Here is a 20,846-nt window from a genome sequence, read left to right as displayed (position 1 = left end):
AGGTATACCGGATGAAGAAGAAAGGTAAGAGTTCAGTCCCTTTCTCCTGTGCTGCTTACCACTGAGACCCTGTTCTCACGGCAACACAAAACGGTGCAAACGCGGAAAAATTCCCGCGGTTGCACTATATCATGTACATGAAAACAGCAAACGCAGGCATGAAACCGCAAGTTTTTGAGATCACTTCCCAGGGAGGATTTTTTGGAAGCACAACGGTTTTGGTTTCTTGTAAACACCGAAACCATTTCCCCTGGTAACGCTGACGCCACGGCTCCACCCTCACACATGCGCATTGCGTTTGGAGATAAATGGGCATGCGCCGTCTTTGTAGGTCCATGTGCGCCAGTTGGAAAACAACAACAACAATGGCGGATCACCCAGCTGTATTCGCTGTGCTGTTGCTGATGAGTTTGTTATCGTGCCTACAACGACAATCGCTCCTACAACAAAATATGGAATTGCTGCACCAATGCTGTGAACAGAGCTGAGAAAAAGAATCGTTCTTGCGCAGGCGCGCCTTTTTTATTCAATTCTTACAGCCGACACCGGATGCACCAGAAATGCTATTTACTACTACCTTGTACCGCCAACTGCTGGCCTGGCATGCTTACTACATCGATTTCGTCCCGTTTCCTCTGAAAACATGTGCGGGTGAAGATGTCAGATAAATTGTGTCTGAACGGGGTTAAAAAAAATTTAAAAAACGGGAAAACTGTCACGTTTTCACCGTGAGAACAGGGCCTGACTCAGACACACAAATATGTCCATCAGGTAGTCAATAATCCAGGTGTACCCATACTTCCCTACTGTTCCAATACCCATACTTCCCTACTATTTAGTATGCCAGAAAAAGATTTAGGATGTCCCGATACATGCAAGTCAATTGCAGTATGACAAAAATACCTAGATGACTCAAATTGAATTTTGCAGTATTCATATTTATTCTTGAAATTTATCGACATAATGAAATAAAATCTTCCTTACCTGATTTTTTTCTTCTCCTGTGGCCCTAAATCTCTTCTGTACTTTATGTAGTGTAGTAAAAAGAAAAAGTATGTGAATTGGAATGCAGGGATAATCCTCACACTGCTGCCTGCTTTGATCAGGTGAGAGTGGGATCATTTCATTGAAGTAGGTATATTAAGGCGGCTGTCTTCTACTACAACCTCTAGGTGATATCTAGGCAAACTGCAGTGGGGTCAAGAGAGAGATTTTCTTCTGATGTCTGAGATGGGCCAATATCAGTCTCTGTACAGGACCTTCATGATGTGGGATGATGGAAGGAACTGGTCTATAGCCATTGAGGGCAGATGGGGAAGACTTCTAAAGTTACTGGAACATTCTTCTGGCTCAGACTGTGGTTAAAGAGTGTGCTCTGACTCTCCAGCATCAGTTCTCAGGGCATAATTTGTGCCGGAACACGTCCGAACCGCAACCTATTTAATTGGATCAGGCTGATTCGTCACTATGAACATATTAATCAATATGTATTGTTATATTGTGTATTGAGTCTTTACCCATTGAAGTTGTAAATTGCTTGTTTTGCCTATTTTAGATTTTTAAATTGGGAGAGAGAGAGAGAGAGAGAGAGAGGAAGCGAGAAAGCGTGGGAATTTCCGCGCACATCATCTGTGCTGAACTGCTGATGTTGTGTTTTCATACGTGATTTCTGATTGGTCAAAGTTAACATGAGCTGTACACTTTGACCAATCACAGCGAGGCTCCGATTATCTGTTCTTATTGGCTGTTGGGGACTGTCCATTCAATTTGGCACAACGTTGTTGGTGTAGAGCGCGTCAGGGAGGGACCATAGAGAACAAGTGGAGCGGTTGAGGTATTTGGATTTGAATCTCTATCCCAACTGCCATTTTCTCCCCAAATCCTCCACCCCAACTTTAACTGGTATAATGTCAAAAAGGCGATCAGATTTAGTTGTATTTGTCCGAACCAGCCGGTCAGTTGGATGATCAAATCTGACCCGGCGCCCCCTCCCTGTTCCGGGACCTCCTGCAATACAAATTAAGCATTGATCAGTCGTATTTTTTTTCCTACATGGAAATGTTGTGGTAAAGTTTAAGCACAGAAACTTGGCGAGGGATGCTGCTCCAAACAGCCTAACATCCCCTTACTGTCGGTGACCATGTTCACTGGACTAGTGTTAACACCGTGCTCCTGATCGCCCCCCCCCCCTCCCCCCTCTCTCTCCTCTGTCTTCCTGGTTCTGATTACAGGAAAGAGGGAGTGAGTTGGTGGGAGATACGATATCCTGCCGCCGACCACACCCAAAACTGACAAGATCTCATTTCTGTTTTGTCAGTGTTAAAGGAAGCATCTCTCTAATGTTTGCTGTGGTGTACTATGGCAGGCTAACTGCTCTGTCTTGTGAGGTGCATTCTTTGCTGTCTTCATTTTACAGATGCTCCCTCCCTTCTCACTGAAAATGGCCATGACGGACGGCTTTTAAGTCGTCCAGATTCTGTGGCTTTCCCTGGGCTCACCATGTGTGAAAGGCAAGCCAGTTTTCTGCAGCTGCCAAACAGGTTCTGCTCCGACTGTGTGAAGTGTGAAATGTGCATGTGGTTTATTTCACACCTTTTAGTCTGTCTGTATCTTAAGTTATGACCTGATCAGATGGCTACACAAGGAGAGGGGCTTATTATCTTTGCACCTTGTTTCCTGTGCTGCAGCGAGTGTGCCGGCTGCATAGCTGCTGATTACATAAGTCCATAAGTAGAATGTTTTGGATGCCAGGCGTTTCCTGGCCATTCATTCTGACTCCGAGGCACTATGCTAGCTATGCCGTTGACAGACGCAGCCCTCGTAGCAGCAGCTCTGCTGGTCGAGCCGCCTTCTGCTTGAGGTTATTGTCCTGTCCAGGCTTGTTTATGCACCTTGTTTTTCCCCATTGACTCTACACTCAACTCAGATGGCTCGGTTGATATGCTGGGAATTTGACAACACCGCTCAAGTGTGGGATAAAAAGATAACGCATGACGTCAGGCTAACGGAGAGTGAACACAGTTTAAGGGAAGGACATTTGGGATTGTATATTGGCAGGCAGAGGCATACTTTCCTCGCTGAATGTGGCTTTTGTGAGAACAGTCAATAGGCCTGTTGAGTGTGTTATCATCGTAGGTAAATACTATACGTCCTTATCTTGCAAGAGAGATGAGCTCACTGTAGATCAAACAATGTGACCAAAGATGCAGCAATGTCCAATGTCATTCACTGTTGTTTCTCAACACCAGTTAATTTGCTCTGTTTCTGCCAAAGTGAAATTCCTGGGAAAAATCCATCTATAGCATGTCACGAAGCCTAAATAGCTGAGTGTCTGTTTCACCCACTCCTGACCTGCCTGTGTTCTCCTGACAAGCACCACCTCAGGCTACTGCAGCTAGCTGTAAGAGCTGCTCTCTGATGAAAACATGTCGTTAGCCTCATAAGTGCCTTAATCGTATTTACTCAACTCTACTTTTACTCTACATCTACTCTATTCTACATCTACTTTACCCTACTCTATAACCCTTAAAATATGACTCAGGCAATTATGCTATTAGGCTGACGAAATGTAGATGTAGATTAGAGTAAATATGATTTAGGCAATTATGCTATGAGGCTAACGATATACATGTGTCTCGTAAAGGAGAAACAAAGACAATCATTCCGCACAAATGATTCTATGGTCAAAAGGTGCCTGCCTTCTAAATAAAAGCTATACAGGTCAATAAGGGATTGGAACATCTAACTTACAGATATCAGCATGAAACATTGCAAAGCTGATTACTTACATTAAAACAATATTTTACATGTTAGAATGTTTTCAGAAGTTAAAATGTTTGGTTTAAAGTATTGAAATGATGGCTGAGATAATCATAATTGAGATAATGGTAGTTAAAGATGGTTGTACAGGAGACACAGACAGACCAGGTTTAGTCAAATAAACACCTAAATGTACATTTTTAACCTTTTCGTAAAAAATACTAGAAAAGAAGACATGTTGTGGAAGCAAAATAGACAATCTCAACATTGACCCATGCTTGAAATAACAACATGTTGCCTGCTGTGTCTCACCTTAAACTACTAGATTTGTGCCTTGTTTGCTTGAGTAGTTGACTATTGTTGTTTCTTCTTAGCCACAGCCAGAGTTTACAAGAGGAGGAGGTCTAATCTGTCTGAACTAACATCCTTCACCATCACTGCACTTCACATAATTGTGATGTTCACTCCCAGCCTCTGCCCCTTGATAATAGCCGGGGTAAAAATAACACTTGAGTACACTTAATGAATAGCTCATTTGTGCTCTAATGTCTGTCAGGTCACTTGAAAAGCCACAATTAATCTGGTTGGAGAGGAAGTACAGTGGAATAGATGGGCTGCCGACTGTGTGTGTGTGTGTGTGTGTGTGTGTGGAGAATCTCACACCTGACATGTAGCATATGTGTGGATGGCTGAACCCAAGCTTTTCCATGCTGGTCGTTGGCTCTGCTGTTTTACTAGGGGTGTAACAATAATACAAGTTAGGGCTGTGGCGATATGATCATATATCTTCTGACGGAAGAAAAAAATGTCTATAGTTTCATTTGATGTAATATCGCTTATTTTGTTGTGTTGCAAATCACGCTCTTCACGACACAAACCATACATGTAACACGCAGTTAAGTTACTGTTCATTAAAACCGGACATTTCTGCCAGCTTAGCTTCACATTAAAAGCATTTAACGTGAACCATAGAAAGAAAAACAACAAGCTGAATCGTGAGAAATAAAAGTCAACTGCGACTTTTATTTTGAGACTAACATACTAAGGTTGTAATTAGGCCGACACTAAGTCGGTCGAACGTAAGTGAGCATTTTACATTTTAAATTTTTTTATACACGTATTCATACCGAACCGTCACAATACAGGCACTTATGGGTTGTTCCACAGGTATACCGCGATCTGTATGGCGTAAATATGCTTGTTTTGATTGCGGAACTTGCACTTTTATGTGAGAAGTGTTTTATTTATTTTAATTCTTTGTTTCTTCGCAGCAGTATTTAATTTTGTTTTCTGAAAAGGATAAAAGCCACAATTGAAGTTAATGCTGCACTTACTTTTATTTGGGAAGAATTATGTAAGAATTATATATCGGAGAACTTGCACTTGCAGCAATATTCTTTTTTAAATATTTTACTTAAATATTTTTTATATATTTTATTTGTATAATTTAATTTGAAACACTTGATGAGATAATAAATGTTTAACTGCTATTTTTTAACTGATTAAATTCATGTTCATTATTATTACAAACAATTACATTTTACAATTTACATTTTTCCTCTTACCTGAGAACAGAACCGTACCGAACCGTGACTTTTGTGTACCTTTTCACACCCCTACTGTTTACATGTGGGCATATGTTGGGGTTGTAATTCCCTGGGTTTCCATCAGCTGATTCCTCCGTTAGTCCTGTGAAGCTGTGGTGTGTGTGTGTGAAGCAGACCTCCCACCCTGCCATTGTGAGCAGAGCTTATACCACTCTGAGCTCCTTCTTTCTGCTCCACTGCTTCTGGGACCGTCACACACACGTGTGTACACACACACACACACACACACACACATGATGCATCTTTTTATATGCAAATATTTCCAGCTTTTACTTGTCTAAATATTGTTTTTAATTGAATATCTTTTCTAAATAAAAACTAATTATTTTGTGGGGACAAATGTAACATATGGTACATCCAATGTAGGTATGACGACCTAGCTACATGTTAAACTCAGTCAACGCCACCTGTACACACTTGCATAAACAGTATTGCAAAAGGTGAAAATATACCGTGAGAGTGCTCATTACCATAACACAATGTATATCGTTTGACAAAGTCGTTTGATAACCAATCTGAAAATTCAGTCTGCCTTCATAACAGCTGTCGGGCTGCTGTTACCCGGGCATTGTTGATTTTTCTTTTTTTTTTCTTTTGAGGAAGCTGTATTTGTGCGACAAAAAGCCAGCAGCAGCCAGTGAGTCAGGGCAGCAGTGCTGATAGGAGGGTATAAGAACACAAACTATGTCTGGAAGTTAGTGAGCTGGTTTTTACATGGAAAACTGTGACTCATGGCATTTTTGTCAGGGACTCGTGGTATTGTGGATCATTTGTCTGACTGTATTTTTTTTTTTCCCCCGTCTGAAATATTCTCCTTTTTGGTCAGCTTTCTAATATGTATTTGAGTGTGTGAGGGAAGGAGCCAGGGAGCTGACAGAGAGCAGACACACAGACTTAAGAGGCCTTTTAAATGCTGCTCTCTGGTTGAACCTTTCTCTTCACATGATTGAGCTCAGTCGGTCTCCCTCCTACAATGCTTACTGTTACTATTTTTTTACTGCAACGCAAGGATGATGTTTTATTTTTTCATTAGATTGTCGCCCTCTCTTCCATACCTTCTTTTCTGTCCCTTTTTCTGAGGTGTTATCAAGTGCTGAAGTGCTACCGCCTCTACAATCCTTTACTCTCATCATTAAGTCTTGTTAGGCAATCACACACACACACACACACACACACACTCTAAGCTATGGTCCCATTTTCTGCTAACACACATTTACTAACAGCACTGTCCCAAGACGTATTCAAATCAGTGTTTCCCCCAGCGCTTTATAGTTAAGGCGGCCGCCTTAGCAAAACCAGCCCCCCGCCTTGACTACTGACCGACAAAAAAAAAAAAAAATTAAATCTTTATTTTTTTTATTTTTAGTGCTGCACAATTAATGTACTAGCAAGCGCGATGTGTGATTTTTCATGGTCAGAAATGCGCGAAAGGCCGTGATTTGCGGTAAATAAATGTGCACATATGTCTCCAAGCGTTTCTCTCTGCTCAGACTATCAGCTGCTCTGTGTCGGGGGCTCTGCGCGCGCGACCGTCCCGCGCTGCGCGCGACTACGGCATGTACGCGGGAAACGAGCAGCAGCAAACCGACATTTAACCTGTGGCGATAATAAACGCAGTGCGGTTCTATGGGGATATTTAGCTGAACAGAAAGAAGTGCTCTGCAAAGCTAGACTAGTTTAAGACTCCACATCACCGTGGCAACACAACTTATCGGCTCATACAGCGCAGAGAAAAGTCTGATACATGCATGAGAGTGATGGCCCAGGCACCTTTCAGTAAGTTTACAGAAGTGCACACTGTAACTGTCTTTGAAATGCATTTAGTCATTTTAAGGGGAAAACACTTTGTATTATTTCAATTATTGAATTATTTTTCAAACAGCATGTTAGTGTAGCCATACAAGATTTATTTTTCTGAATTTTAAATGCTGCTTTATTTTTATGTTTTAAATTTGGAAATACATGTTCCAAAACAACCAATAACCTCTGTATTTAAAAAGAAATCAAGCAAGTAGGCTAATAATAACCATATATGAATTAATCGCATCACAGTATGCCTATTGTCCACAATAATCTCACAACAGCCCCCCATCCAAAAAGGAACTTTAAAAAGCACTTTGATACACATGTTAAGTGTATGGTCCATTATTTTTATTTAGTGTCTGCATGGTATTGCACCAAAACAGTGGAACTTTTCTTTAATTGTATTTTGTACCGTCTGCATGTTTGCACAAAATGTGCACATAGCAAACAAAATTGCACAACTGTAAGGTCAGTGTCATTCAAATAAACAGAATTTCTTTAGGGCGCATTGGCATCTTTGAGCAAAATACCCCCAAAATGTTCGCCGCGGCGCTACGCGCCACGCCTCCTGTACGGCTAGACAGTGACCACCTTGACTAAGACATTTCCTGGGGGAAACACTGCAAATGCCACACTCTAAGCCTAATCCCAAACTGTGGGTGAAATGGAAGTCACAGTTCTGCTCTGTCATTCTGTATTTTAAAACTTTCAAGGTAGAGAGATTTGATCAATTAATCAAACGGAAATCTTTAACTTTAAAGTTTGGATTTTTATAACCGAGAGAAAAGGACTATCTGATAGTCCTGTTCTAGTATGCTTCCTTGATTCTCACCAGATGAGAATGATACATTGTTTGGTTTCTCAACGGGTTCGGTTCCCTTTCACACCTATCGTTTCCTCAGGTCTGAATCAGTTGGTGAAGTGAACCAAAATGCAGCACATTGGCCACTTGAGAACATTCTCTTCACTCATTGGTCAGATGTGTCTGGAAAGGGACTCGGGAGCAATAATGAGGTTCCTGAACTACTGCTTTACAATTGGTCAGAATTTCCATGCCGGCAAACAACAGAAAGAAAATCCAGGAAGTAGATTGTCTTCCTCATCCCATAATGCATAGCAGGCCGAACGGTAGCTTGTGACTCAGTGCTTCCTGCACTGACCACAAGACCTCCTGTTCAATAATGTCTCGGTACGCTTGTTTAGCCTGCGTATGATTGCAGTGTTCTTCTCACCTGCACACATGAAACCCAGTAAAGTGAAATTAAGAACGGCTAAAAATAAATTTAATTTTTAATTTTAATTTTTTTATACGGTTTAAGTCATCCCTGTCACTGTTTTTAACTTTGAATTAAATGGTAAAACTTTGTATTGGTTAAAGGCAGTCTTGGCATCATTTTAATGAACATATACATTATGGAGTTGCACAAAAATAATCCCTAGGCTCTCAATGATCACTTCTGCCCCACTATGAAATGTGGTGGTGTGTTTATCTGCACAGTCCTCCTCTCTCTGGCTGTATGTTACTTATTAGCATGTGTTGGGATGGTTTTGTCAACAGAAGAGCTCAGTTGACCTGTGTCCTTGTTGTTCCCTCCTGCAGTGTGTGTCCGTGGGCCCGTCGGCTCCACGCTGCTGCTGAGGCAGGATGAAGAGGTTCAGACGACACGGACATGAGTCCCAGAGAGATCGCATCAAACAGGAACTCTTCCAGTTCAACAAGGCAAGTTCACCTGGACACAACACGACACAAGACCGCGGGCGACCGTGGCTCAGGTGGTAGAGCGGGTCGGCCAATGATCCAAGGGTTGGTGGTTTGATTCCCGCCCTGCCACCTGTGCCATGGTTGTTGTGTCCTTGGGCAAGACACTTCACTCACCTTGCCTTGTATGAATGTGTATGACTGCTGTATGTTTGAGGTGGCGGTCGGAGGGGCCGTGGGCGCGAATTGGCAGCCATGCTTCCGACAGCTGTGGCTACCATCGTAGCTTCCCACCACCGGTATGACTGTGTGTGAATGAATGGAACCTGGAACCCTGTAAAGCACTTTGAGTTCCTAGAAAAAAAGCGCAATATAAATCCAATCCATTATTATTCTTACTTTTTATTGACAATCACATCAGCAGAGCCCACCTCAAACCTTATACTGGTTTTAGCTTGTCTCACAGCTAGTGAAAGTGCGCTTCTCCTCTTGATCTCTTTATTGACGGTAGAGAAAGGCCAATATATTGTACAGGTGTATTTATACACCAACAATCAAGGGTGGGTCTGGGTGTGTCTATCTGTTTATGGCTAACGGCAGGGGTGGAAACCAGGTTTATCACAGGGCTTATGTGTACACACCAGAGGTGGGGGTAAGTCACTAATGTGCAAGTCTCAAGCAAGTCTCAAGTCATAACCTTCAAGTCTCAAGCAAGTCCAAGTCACTGTGGTGAGAATCAAGCAAGTCACAAGTCAAGTCATACAAAAATCATATTATCTAACCCAGTTTCTACATTTAAAAGACCTGCATTTCACAGTTCTCTTCTTCATACCGTCATCGACAACATCATCCTTGAACTACAATTGAATTATTCTTGGTCTGACCGAGGGGTCTTCCTTTTCTTTCAACCACATTTAGGCTACTTTCAATTTTCAAGTATAGCTTACTTTTAACATGGAAAACAAGAAAGGCAAATAGTAACAGATAGCCTACTTACACAAAACAGACACTTAATGCCCATAATGCATTTAGAATAAAACAGGGCAAGGATCTGCGCTATGGCAAAAATATCACCTTTTATTTTATGGCAGGATCACATTTTGATTTATCCCGATTAATTTATTTTTCATACTGGGGGGCGAACTGTCATAACGGGCAGTTTGCTGTGCTGTCGGTGCGGGGGCAGCGGCTGTGAGCTGTCGGAAGGAGCCGGTGAACGTGGAAGGTTGAACTGCATCATATTCATAACCGCCGTTTAGTCTCAGAGATGCTTTTATAAAGCCTACAGTCCGTGGAGGTAGGGTGCTCGATAAGGAAGCGTGCGTTATCAAGGCAGCAGCGCTGCAGGAAACGCTCGTTACTTTCGTTTTCTTTTACAAGACTTCCCGGGGCCGTTACAACGTGAAAAGGGAAGAGAAGAAGGCGCTACATATTTACTGTGATTGGGTTATAAGCGTGTGGGAGGCTCACGTGAATTACTCTTGGTCTAGCCCATGGACATATAAAGAAAGGTCTAGCCGCTATGGAATGAAATCAGTATCAATATTAATGAATGCACAGAGAAGGATTCACACTTGTATTTTGTGATTTATATATAAATGACTCTCTTCTCACAAATACATTTCAGTGCACACACAAATGAAAACCGTCATATATAAATGTAAAATAAATCCATCTATAAGAAAAACGTTTCACAAACACATTTCCGATCCACACACAAATGAGTATTGTTTTAAATAAATGTTATATAAATCCATAAATATATTAATTTAAAAAAGATTTGCAATTTTCATCAAAAATGTGTTTGGATGTTGTTACATTTATATACAAACTGTTACATTTGAATTTACAAAATGCTTTTAATTTGTGAACTTCCTTGCATTCATGTGTGAATTGGTCTGTATTTGTGTGTGGAATTTTGAGACTCCCCTGAGGTCGCTGGTTTCACAAATGTGTTTTTTTCAACCAGGAACTACCTTTAGCCAATCGGATGTCTTCCTCGTTTTTAGCCAATCACATGAGCGCAGTCTCACAAAGGTCCGTTTACGCCCAGAGACAGAGGACGGTACGGCACGACTGAATGAGCTCAACCTCAATGCATTATTTTTAAAACTGCCGTGGAGTTGTTTTGCCGCAGTGGACCACGTTTTTGGTGAATCATAAACGAGTCACCAAAAATTTCAGCATTTGCAGCGTCCATTTCTCCAAAGAAGAGTTTAGTAACTTTGGCTAGAAGGCTGCTGGCTTTGCAGAGCAGCTATGTCTAGCTGATACTTGCTGGAGCTGCCTTTCTTTACTTACTACCGACCCTGTGCTGATTGCCGATCATGTAAGTCACTTATCAGCTTAGCTGTACATTACATTTTACTGTCTCATTAGCTTTAGTTATGCTACTACAGTGTATTTCACTTGTGTGTGTTGCTAACATTTAGCCCTAGGCCCAGTGTTTGAAGCTAACGTAGCTAACGTTGTTATCATAGTAGCCTACTACCAAATGTTTATTTTTAGCAGGTCATGCTAGCTACCTTGATGACAATCACACAAAATATAGCCACTGAATTAAGAATTATATTATACCCTAACAGAATATCTCTGTATTACAGCATTACAGCCAGCCTATGCCAGAGTGAATGCTAGTGTTGAGGGCTAATGCGACATTGAGCCTGAACCTCTCATCTCAACCCGGGACCCTGGAAGACAGACGATGTGACCTACACATGCAGTAGTTAAAGAACCATGGAGACGAAAAGGAACAGAGGTATGATGAAGAATCTACTCATGCTAATGTAGTTAAAGATATCCTAAACAGCATAGAACTCTCTGTATATTATATTTGATTGTTTCACTTAATAAGCTTATTAGGTGAACAAGCAGACTGCATTTATTCTTCTCATAAGGACTGTTTTCTTCAGTGTCATCATTGTAAATATATTCAATTTCTTCTTAAAAGCAGAAACAAGGTTTTACTCAAAGACATCTTGAAGCTCAGCCCACTGTACCAGACCTCCAACTTGGAAGTCATCAAGGTGTTGTCCAGGAGTGTCCTCTGGTTGCCTCATTTTCATACTTTGGATGCAGATCAGGTACTTATGAATACATATGCTAATCTTATAGTGTATGTACAATAAACAATTAACAAACAACATATTGTACTTGCAGGTGTTCCCGTGGAGAGTCCCAGACGACGACAGTAACTATTTGAAATTGTATGTTGCAGTTTGTAACATTGGTGTGCAGTAAATAATAAATGTATTATACCTCTCAAATCTCTTTATCTATATTCTGTGATGGCTTACCTTGGCTGAAGGAGCATAAACTAAATTACTTTTACTATGAAAAACATTGTTGCTGTACCAGTGCATGTCCCTGTACAATAATACTTTCTCCAGGTCAGGAACGAGGTGCTTCAGGAGCCTCCAAAGTGCAGGACGCTTCTTCAAGGCCTTGAACCAAATGTTTCTCAACCCTTATGCCTTAGAAGCTGCTCTACAGGGCACATTATGGAACCCTGCCTTTGAGAGGGAAAGCAGCTTACTAGATAACTCAATATCCATCATTCTTCAATAATACTGTATCTACTATTTGAAAATGCTTCATCATTTATTACACTTCAATTATATTATAATTAAAATAATTATTTGAAAATGCATAAATACACATGCACACAGCGTTGAATGAAAATATGTGAGGCTTTATTTAAAGAGTTTGAAGTCAGTAGGTCTTTGAGCAGGACACTTCCACAAAAACACTTTGTCCTTTCTCGTCCAGTTCTTGATAACTGCAAAACAAAAGCACAGTGACAGAAAATAGGTAAAGGTTTGCTTATGGTTAACACACACAGGCCTGGCTAACTGTTGTCAAATGATCTACAGTGGGTTGCAAAAGTATTCATACCACTTGAACTTATTTTACAAGCCACACTTTTCATTTTTTTTTATTTATTTAAATATAAATATAAATTATAAGCAATGCTGTGTTGGTTTATTACATGAAATCCCAATAAAATAAATGTACGTGTGATTTATCCATGTGGAAAGGTCTAAGGGGTATGCATAGTTTTGTGAGATTGTGAAGATGCACTTCGAGATGTCTTTGAGTAAAACCTTGTTTCTGCTTTTAAGAAGAAATTGAATATATTTACAATGATGACACTGAAGAAAACAGTCCTTATGAGAAGAATAAATGCAGTCTGCTTGTTCACCTAAAAAGCTTATTAAGTGAAACAATCAAATATAATATACAGAGAGTTCTATGCAGTTTAGGATATCTTTAACTACATTAGCATGAGTAGATTCTTCATCATACCTCTGTTCCTTTTCGTCTCCATGGTTCTTTAACTACTGCAGGTGTAGGTCACATCGTCTGTCTTCCAGGGTCCCGGGTTGAGATGAGAGGTTCAGGCTCAATGTTGCATTAGCCCTCAACACTAGCATTCACTCTGGCATAGGCTGGCTGTAATACAGAGATATTCTGTTAGGGTATAATACAATTCTTAATTCAGTGGCTATATTTTGTGTGATTGTCATCAAGGTAGCTAGCATGACCTGCTAAAAATAAACATTCGGTAGTAGGCTACTATGATAACAACGTTAGCTACGTTAGCTTCAAACACTGGGCCTAGGGCTAAATGTTAGCAACACACACAAGTGAAATACACTGTAGTAGCATAACTAAAGCTAATGAGACAGTAAAATGTAATGTACAGCTAAGCTGATAAGTGACTTACATGATCGGCAATCAGCACAGGGTCGGTAGTAAGTAAAGAAAGGCAGCTCCAGCAGGTATCAGCTAGACATAGCTGCTCTGCAAAGCCAGCAGCCTTCTAGCCAAAGTTACTAAACTCTTCTTTGGAGAAATGGACGCTGCAAATGCTGGAATTTTTGGTGACTCGTTTATGATTCACCAAAAACGTGGTCCACTGCGGCTAAACAACTCCACAGCAGTTTTAAAAATAATGCATTGAGGTTGAGCTCATTCAGTCGTGCCGTACCGTCCTCTGTCTCTGGGCGTAAACGGACCCTTGTGAGACTGCGCTCATGTGATTGGCTAAAAACGAGGAAGACATCCGATTGGCTAAAGGTAGTTCCTGGTTGAAAAAAACACATTTGTGAAACCAGCGACCTCAGGGGAGTCTCAAAATTCCACACACAAATACAGACCAATTCACACATGAATGCAAGGAAGTTCACAAATTAAAAGCATTTTGTAAATTCAAATGTAACAGTTTGTATATAAATGTAACAACATCCAAACACATTTTTGATGAAAATTGCAAATCTTTTTTAAATTAATATATTTATGGATTTATATAACATTTATTTAAAACAATACACATTTGTGTGTGGATCGGAAATGTGTTTGTGAAACGTTTTTCTTATAAATGGATTTATTTTACATTTATATATGACGGTTTTCATTTGTGTGTGCACTGAAATGTATTTGTGAGAAGAGAGTCATTTATATATAAATCACAAAATACAAGTGTGAATCATTCTCTGTGCATTCATTAATATTGATACTGATTTCATTCCATAAGCCGCCTCCATGACTGCTGCTCCTGTGTTGACCTGCTGACGCTGTTTGTCCGTGCAGCGCACTGCGTGCATTGCACTGTAAAATCACCCGATCATGTTTCAAAATAAAACATAATTTCCAACGTAATCTAACTTTTAAAAATTCAAGTCATTTCGAGTCATCTGTCCCAAGTCTAAGTCAAGTCTCAAGTCATGAAGACCAAGTCAAAGTCAAGTCGAGTCTTTTATCAGTGTTAGTGAAGCAAGTCTCAAGTCCTCAAATTTGCGACTCGAGTCTGATTCGAGTCAAGTCATGTGACTCGAGTCCCCCATGTCTGGTACACACTGAGTTTTATATGATGTGCTTCCTTGAGAATACCAGATGTGTGCAGGAAGAACACACTATGGATGTTCAAAAAGTTAATAGTCTTAAAAGTTAGAACTGTATGTGACCAGCCCTTTTAAAGTTAATGAAACCCCCTTTTTTATATCTCTTTCTCATCCAGACGCCTCTCCTCTTTGCTCCTCTTTTCTTAGTTAGCTTGCTGTCTGTCTGTCCAGGGTTCGACATAACGTATAGCCCGATGGCCCGGGGCCAGTAAAATCATATGCAGGGCAAGTTGATTGGCCAGTCACTGTCCCGCCCGGGCCAGTGACTGGCCAATCACAGTTCAGTATCTTTTTGTAGACTACATCATGGTTCATTGAAATGCGCGTTCTGAGTCGTAATGAAAGCAGTGTTTATTTAAGACTCAATATAATAAACCTAATATAAAATATATTTTTTAATGAAATAAAATGGACAACCGATGCGTGGGCGTTTTGACAGGCACCGTTGGCAGAGCTGCCTACCGTCCGCCTGCGAGTCGACAAATCAATCGACTTACTCTGCCCCCTTTCTTTCTTCCCACAGCAGAGGTTGAGGCGCAGAAAATGATAACTGCGCTTTTCCTTTATCTGCTGCCGTAATGTTACAATATTTGCATCCAAGCCCCAATGGTAATACAAATGAGAGGCGTTATTTAAACGCTGTGAATGCGTCTCCGGTGATTGTGTCGGTTGTAGACAGAAACGAACGGAGGGACTCCGCTCACTGTACAGTTCCTATAGTCGCGCAGTTTGGCACTGTGTTTTCAGGCTCGAGACATTCAATCAGATCGCGGAAGTCTTTCCCATTGAAATCGCTAACGGGGAGAATATCCCCGGTTATTATTTTAGCCACAAACCACAGTTCATCTGCGCGGCGGCTCACTCGCTGGCGAGATCACACGGTGAAACGCTGCTGTGATCGGACGAAGGCATTGTGTGTTTCTAAGGTGATTTAACGTCATAGTCTTAGACGAGCGTTTAACTTATGCTGCATATTTTGCACTGCATTGTTTTTTATCAATAGTTTGAAAAAATGGTCCCACACCGGACTCTTATGTGAAGCTGACACTTCATGGAGAAGTGACACTGCTGCAGCGCGCTCACGACCAGACGTGAACTCACATACACGGTGAAATCTCCCATTAAAAAAACGGCATAACCCACTGATTTTCGGATTTCTATTCTATTTTTAAAGTCAACTTGAGCGAAAGTGGAAAACCGGTCATTCGGTCGACACATTCACATCCCTAATGCATATAGAGAAAGTAATAAAAACAGCCTACCACACCACAAAGAATGATCAGACCTTCATCTCTTATTTATTTTTTATGTTTGAACATGACTTCTGCAGGTGAACTATTCATTAAACTGCCCAAATTCAAGAATAAAAACAACCTTCAAACTACTGGACTTTAAAATACTGGCCGACTCTTTCAACATACTTTCAGTTGTAGGCTTCTAATTCAATATGTTTGCCTGGTTTTATATTATGTGTATGAGCAATATCAACATTTCATATAATTAACTAAAAGAAAAATAACCAAATCTAAAGGGAATATCTATACTGTTACAGTATAGATATTCCCTTTAGATCTGGTTATCTTTCTTTATTTTTCTAATACAGGTATTATAATTATTGACACTAAATTATGAAGAAAAAAAAAGTGTGTGCAGGGCCAGTGAAAATATACAAGGGGCCAGTAAAACTCGGATCCACTGGCCCGGCGGGCCAGTAGGAAAAAAAAGTTATGTTGAACCCTGCTGTCTGTCTGTCTGTCTGTCTGTCTGTCTGTCTGTCTCTCCCTCTCTCTCTCTGTCTGTCTCTCTGTGTTTATCTTTGTGTTTCTATCTGTGTGGATGTTGTCTTCCATCTTCTGTGATGTCTACATTCAAACTTCCTTTTTTCTATTGGTCTGTTCTACACAGAATCTATTTCCTGTCTGTCTGTCCTGAAATGAATTATCCCTCGTCCTCACACATGTTTTGTTCAATTCCACGTGATGGGCAACTTATACTTACCGACTGGTAGTTATGGTGACGAGGAGTGAGGCACTGGCAGGGGACGTTTAAAGGTTTATCCCACTAGTCCTGTGAAACCCTATCCATATAGGCTAAGCTACTGATCGGCTCACACTTTGTAGTATTTGGCTTCAACACCTATTTAAATATTGACAGGCCTATTGTCACACTTGCATTACTACTAAAACACATGCTACCTGTGTTTTCATAGCGATGAGAGTATCGATAGCATTGTTGCTAGCTACGGTGGGTCGGTCCTAGCCACTCTGTTTACATGCCTTACATGTGTATTAACACAGGAAAATATTTTTTCAGTGCACATATAGTATGGACAGCTTAGTGGATTGTGAGGAAATATTCACTGGTTTTTGACAAAAGTGATTTTGACAGCACACATTCTCCAGAATTACTGACTCTTAAGTGAGTTTTTGGGGATATTATTTTTCTGATTCGAGGGATAAAGGACATAGTGTGTCATCATGTGCTGTACAGTTGATTTAGCCCCGTGATGCAAATTGTTGTTGGGTTATATATTGGGTTTTGGAATTTGGAATTTACTACATTTCCCAAAGGCAAAACTCATCTGTATAACCTGCTTAGTATTGTACATTTCATTCATCAGACAGTGAGTGGGGCTGGGTGTGAGCTAGCAGGATACATATTTGTGTTATCTGTAGTCCTTCCTATTTGACCGTGTGTTTAGCTGCAGCCTCTCTTGTCTCTCTCCTATCCTGTCATTGTGTGTGTGTGTGTGTGTGTGCTCAGTCTCAGTCTCACCCTTCCCCTGTCTCTCTCTCTCCTCAGACCGTGGAGCATGGATTCCCTCACCAGCCCAGTGCTCTGAGCTACAGTCCCTCTCTGCAGCTGCTGGCCATCGGCACGCGCTCCGGGGCCATCAAACTGTATCCTTCACTCTACCTGTGCACTGGTGAAAAGAGCACCTGGAAACCGTGTGTGTGTGTATATTAGAATTAGAATATTTCCCAGTGAATTGCAGTGAAGTAGAAGTATAAAATACCATGAAAAGAAAATAATCAAGTATTATACAAAGCCTCAAACGTGTACTTAAGCGCAGTACTGAAGTAAATGTATTTAGTTACATTACACCGCTGTACCTCTGTGTCGAAAGGGATCAGTCATGGCCATCGTGTTTGAACTCGAGGCAGGTCCACGACTGTGACAATGCTGATTCTTTCCCTGCGTTCCAAATCACATACTCTTTCTTTTTACTACACTACATACTAAAGTACAGAAGAGTTGTAGGGCCACAGGAGAGGGAGAAAAAAATCAGATAAGGAAGATTTTATTTCATTATGTCGAGAAATGTCAAGAATAAAGACGAATACTCCTAAATGTTATCGGAGTTAGTGGGGCATTTATGTATTTTCAGCATACTACAATTGGCGTGCATGTATTGGGACTTCCTAAATCTTTTTCTGGCATACTAAATAGTATGGAAGTATGGGAATTGGAATGCAGGGAATGTCTGCCGTTCACATGGGCCACCTGCTTCAGGTATTTCATTTTCTCACGCTAGTTGCTCAATGTCCACCTGGCATTTTTCAGACAGAAAGCGTCTGTGTCGCGTCACTCCATTTCTGCTCACTAGACTAGTGCAGCGGAGGCAGTCTGTACACTTTCCCCATTGTCACAGAGAAACACACACTGGTTGTGATAACCGCGGTGCCTTCTCCCATTAGGGATAAATCAGTCCAGACAATGCAGTACATTGTTTCTGCGCCAAAGCAGCACATAGGGTACAGATGAGAAAAATCAAAAAAAATAATCTGTGAATGTATATAAAGAGTCAAGTGCAGGAAGCTTCAGGCAAAGTCAAAGAACAGAACAGCGTGTGTTATTTTATGTATCTCCATAAATCATTTAATAGTGTGACACTTTTATCACAATGCTGTTATTGTTTCTCCACACAGTGGGGGTCAGGGTCAGATCCACTGCAGCAGCGTGTATAGCTGCCCTCAATGGAGATTTAAAGTCTATTCCTCATGATGCTGGACAGACTCCCTGCTTACTGTCAGCGGACGGCAGGCACACACTACACCAATTTAAACCTTGTAGGATCACTGTACAGTTCACACTGGACAACGTTCTGCCTTGTACTCTGGCGTCTTGCGTCGCTGTGGGGTTTTATGACGTTTATCTCTGGCCCACAATGCAGTTGGAACGATAGATAAATGATAGAGTTAAATAAGATAAACATAAACAATATTTACATAAGATAAATTCTAAATACTAAGTAGTGCAATGGAAATTTCTGTGCAATATAAAACAGTATATATAAAATAGAATAGAAAGTAAAAAGTAGATAAGTTAAATTGCAATGTGACGGAAAAATATTTACAAGGTGTAATATGCAATCAACTGGATGTATATTTTAAGGCTTTTTGATGTGCAGGCTGAGTAATGAATAGATTAAGAGTGAAACTGTCGTATAGGCCTGTGTCCATCACAAATGTAGTGTGTTCCTTGACCAGTGTTTCAGATATGGATCTCCCGGTGTGGAGTTCATGGGTCTCCATGATGAGAATGCTGCCGTCACACAGGTGCACTTCCTCCCCCACCAGGTACGGTCGGAAAAAATTTAACACACTCCCAAATAGGGCTTGCACCACATCAGGAAAATATGCCATATGCGATAACATTGTTGAATACTTAAAATAATATTGAATATGAACTAACTGTATAACTAAGAATTTTCTTAGAACATTCTTAATTACAGTGTTTTTTTGTTTGAGTTCACTGCCAACACAGACCCCAAGCAATTATCAGCCTATGCAAACACTGATTAGAATATGAATGAAATGCAATTTTCCATTTCCATTCCAAAAACATGGTTTAATTATTTATAATTTCTTGCTACCTATCTCGTTTCTTATGATTTTAGGTTGAACTGGTGACTCTGTTGGATGACAACAGTCTGCACATGTGGACGTTAAGAGCCCACAAGGGAACCTCTGAGCTCCTGGAAATAGGACGCTTCACACTCACCGGACCGCCTGGGTAAAACACACTCACTCACTCACTCACTCACTCACTCGCTCACTCGCTCACTCGCTCACACACACACTCTCACTCTCTCACACACACACACACTCACACAAATATGAACATTTCCCCCTTCATCAACCCTTTCCCAGAGCAGGTAGATTTCAAGCAGCCTTTTTTAGGGATTAGAAAATTGAGAGAACGCTCTTGTCGTTCTCTGCCCCATTTCATCTCTCGTCTATCCAAAAAAACTGCGTAGAATGAATTAATTAAGAAAGAATAATTGTGGGATTGATAAGGTGAAAGAATGATTAGTTGCAGATCTACTTTATTGAAACATCATCTGCTAATCATTCCATTAATTGACCCCCCCCCTCCCCTCTTCCCTCCACCTCAGGGCCCCTCCTAGTGTCACCAGGGTGACGGCGGTGCTGGCTCACTCCTCAGGAGAGCTGCTGCTGCTGGGGACAGAAGGAGGACACGTCTTTGTGGTGGAAGTCCCAGGATTCAGAGAGCTGGAAGAGAGAAACATCAGCCTGGACCAGGTGGCCAGCAGGTCAGTAACTACAACACACTGTATATATATAATGGCCTTCAGTTAGGGTTGCTTCTGGTGTAGAACATCAAATAAATGAACATGTTTAATCGTTTGACAGACCTATTAAATAGGTATTCTTTTCTAAATGATTGAACTTCATTGACTCATTGTTTATCAATAAATGGGTCATAAACCTTTTATTTGACTTATTTATTACTCAACCTGCCATCACACGCTGCCCCTGACCACCGCAAGTCAATCCTCAACCTATTGGGAAACACTGAGTCCACACACCTGCACTATCTTGAAAAGCAACACAAGCTTAAAAAAAGGACAGCCAGTGACCGCAAACATATCAGGTTCTCTGCTAATGTGGAAACACGCAGCAAAACAATCCCCTCATTTTTCAACTGGACTGACCGTAAATAACGCAAATGTGTGTTGATCGTTCACACTTATCTGCTGTCAAACAATATACATCACTGTATCAACTAATGAGCTGGATCAGTCCCTACTGAGCAGATTGATGTTCTGTC

The 20,846-nt window shown here is 40.9% G+C and overlaps 1 protein-coding gene across 2 annotated transcripts in view; it reads left to right on the top strand.

Annotated features, from left to right (window-relative positions):
- llgl2 (LLGL scribble cell polarity complex component 2) overlaps nucleotides 1–20,846 on the top strand; it is a 45,828-nt gene that overhangs the window by 5,124 nt on the left and 19,858 nt on the right. For both annotated transcript variants that reach the window (XM_080049443.1, XM_080049442.1), the window contains exons 2-6: nucleotides 8,770–8,889; nucleotides 17,574–17,671; nucleotides 19,270–19,351; nucleotides 19,672–19,787; nucleotides 20,170–20,328. In XM_080049443.1, coding sequence (XP_079905569.1) covers nucleotides 8,815–8,889; nucleotides 17,574–17,671; nucleotides 19,270–19,351; nucleotides 19,672–19,787; nucleotides 20,170–20,328 — 530 coding nt within the window. In that variant the 5' untranslated portion in view covers nucleotides 8,770–8,814. The remainder of the gene's footprint in view (nucleotides 1–8,769; nucleotides 8,890–17,573; nucleotides 17,672–19,269; nucleotides 19,352–19,671; nucleotides 19,788–20,169; nucleotides 20,329–20,846) is intronic.

The sequence above is a fragment of the Ammodytes marinus genome, assembly GCF_949987685.1.
Source record: "Ammodytes marinus genome assembly, chromosome: 20".
NCBI lineage: Eukaryota > Metazoa > Chordata > Actinopteri > Uranoscopiformes > Ammodytidae > Ammodytes > Ammodytes marinus.
This window is presented reverse-complemented; position numbering and strand designations above follow the sequence as displayed.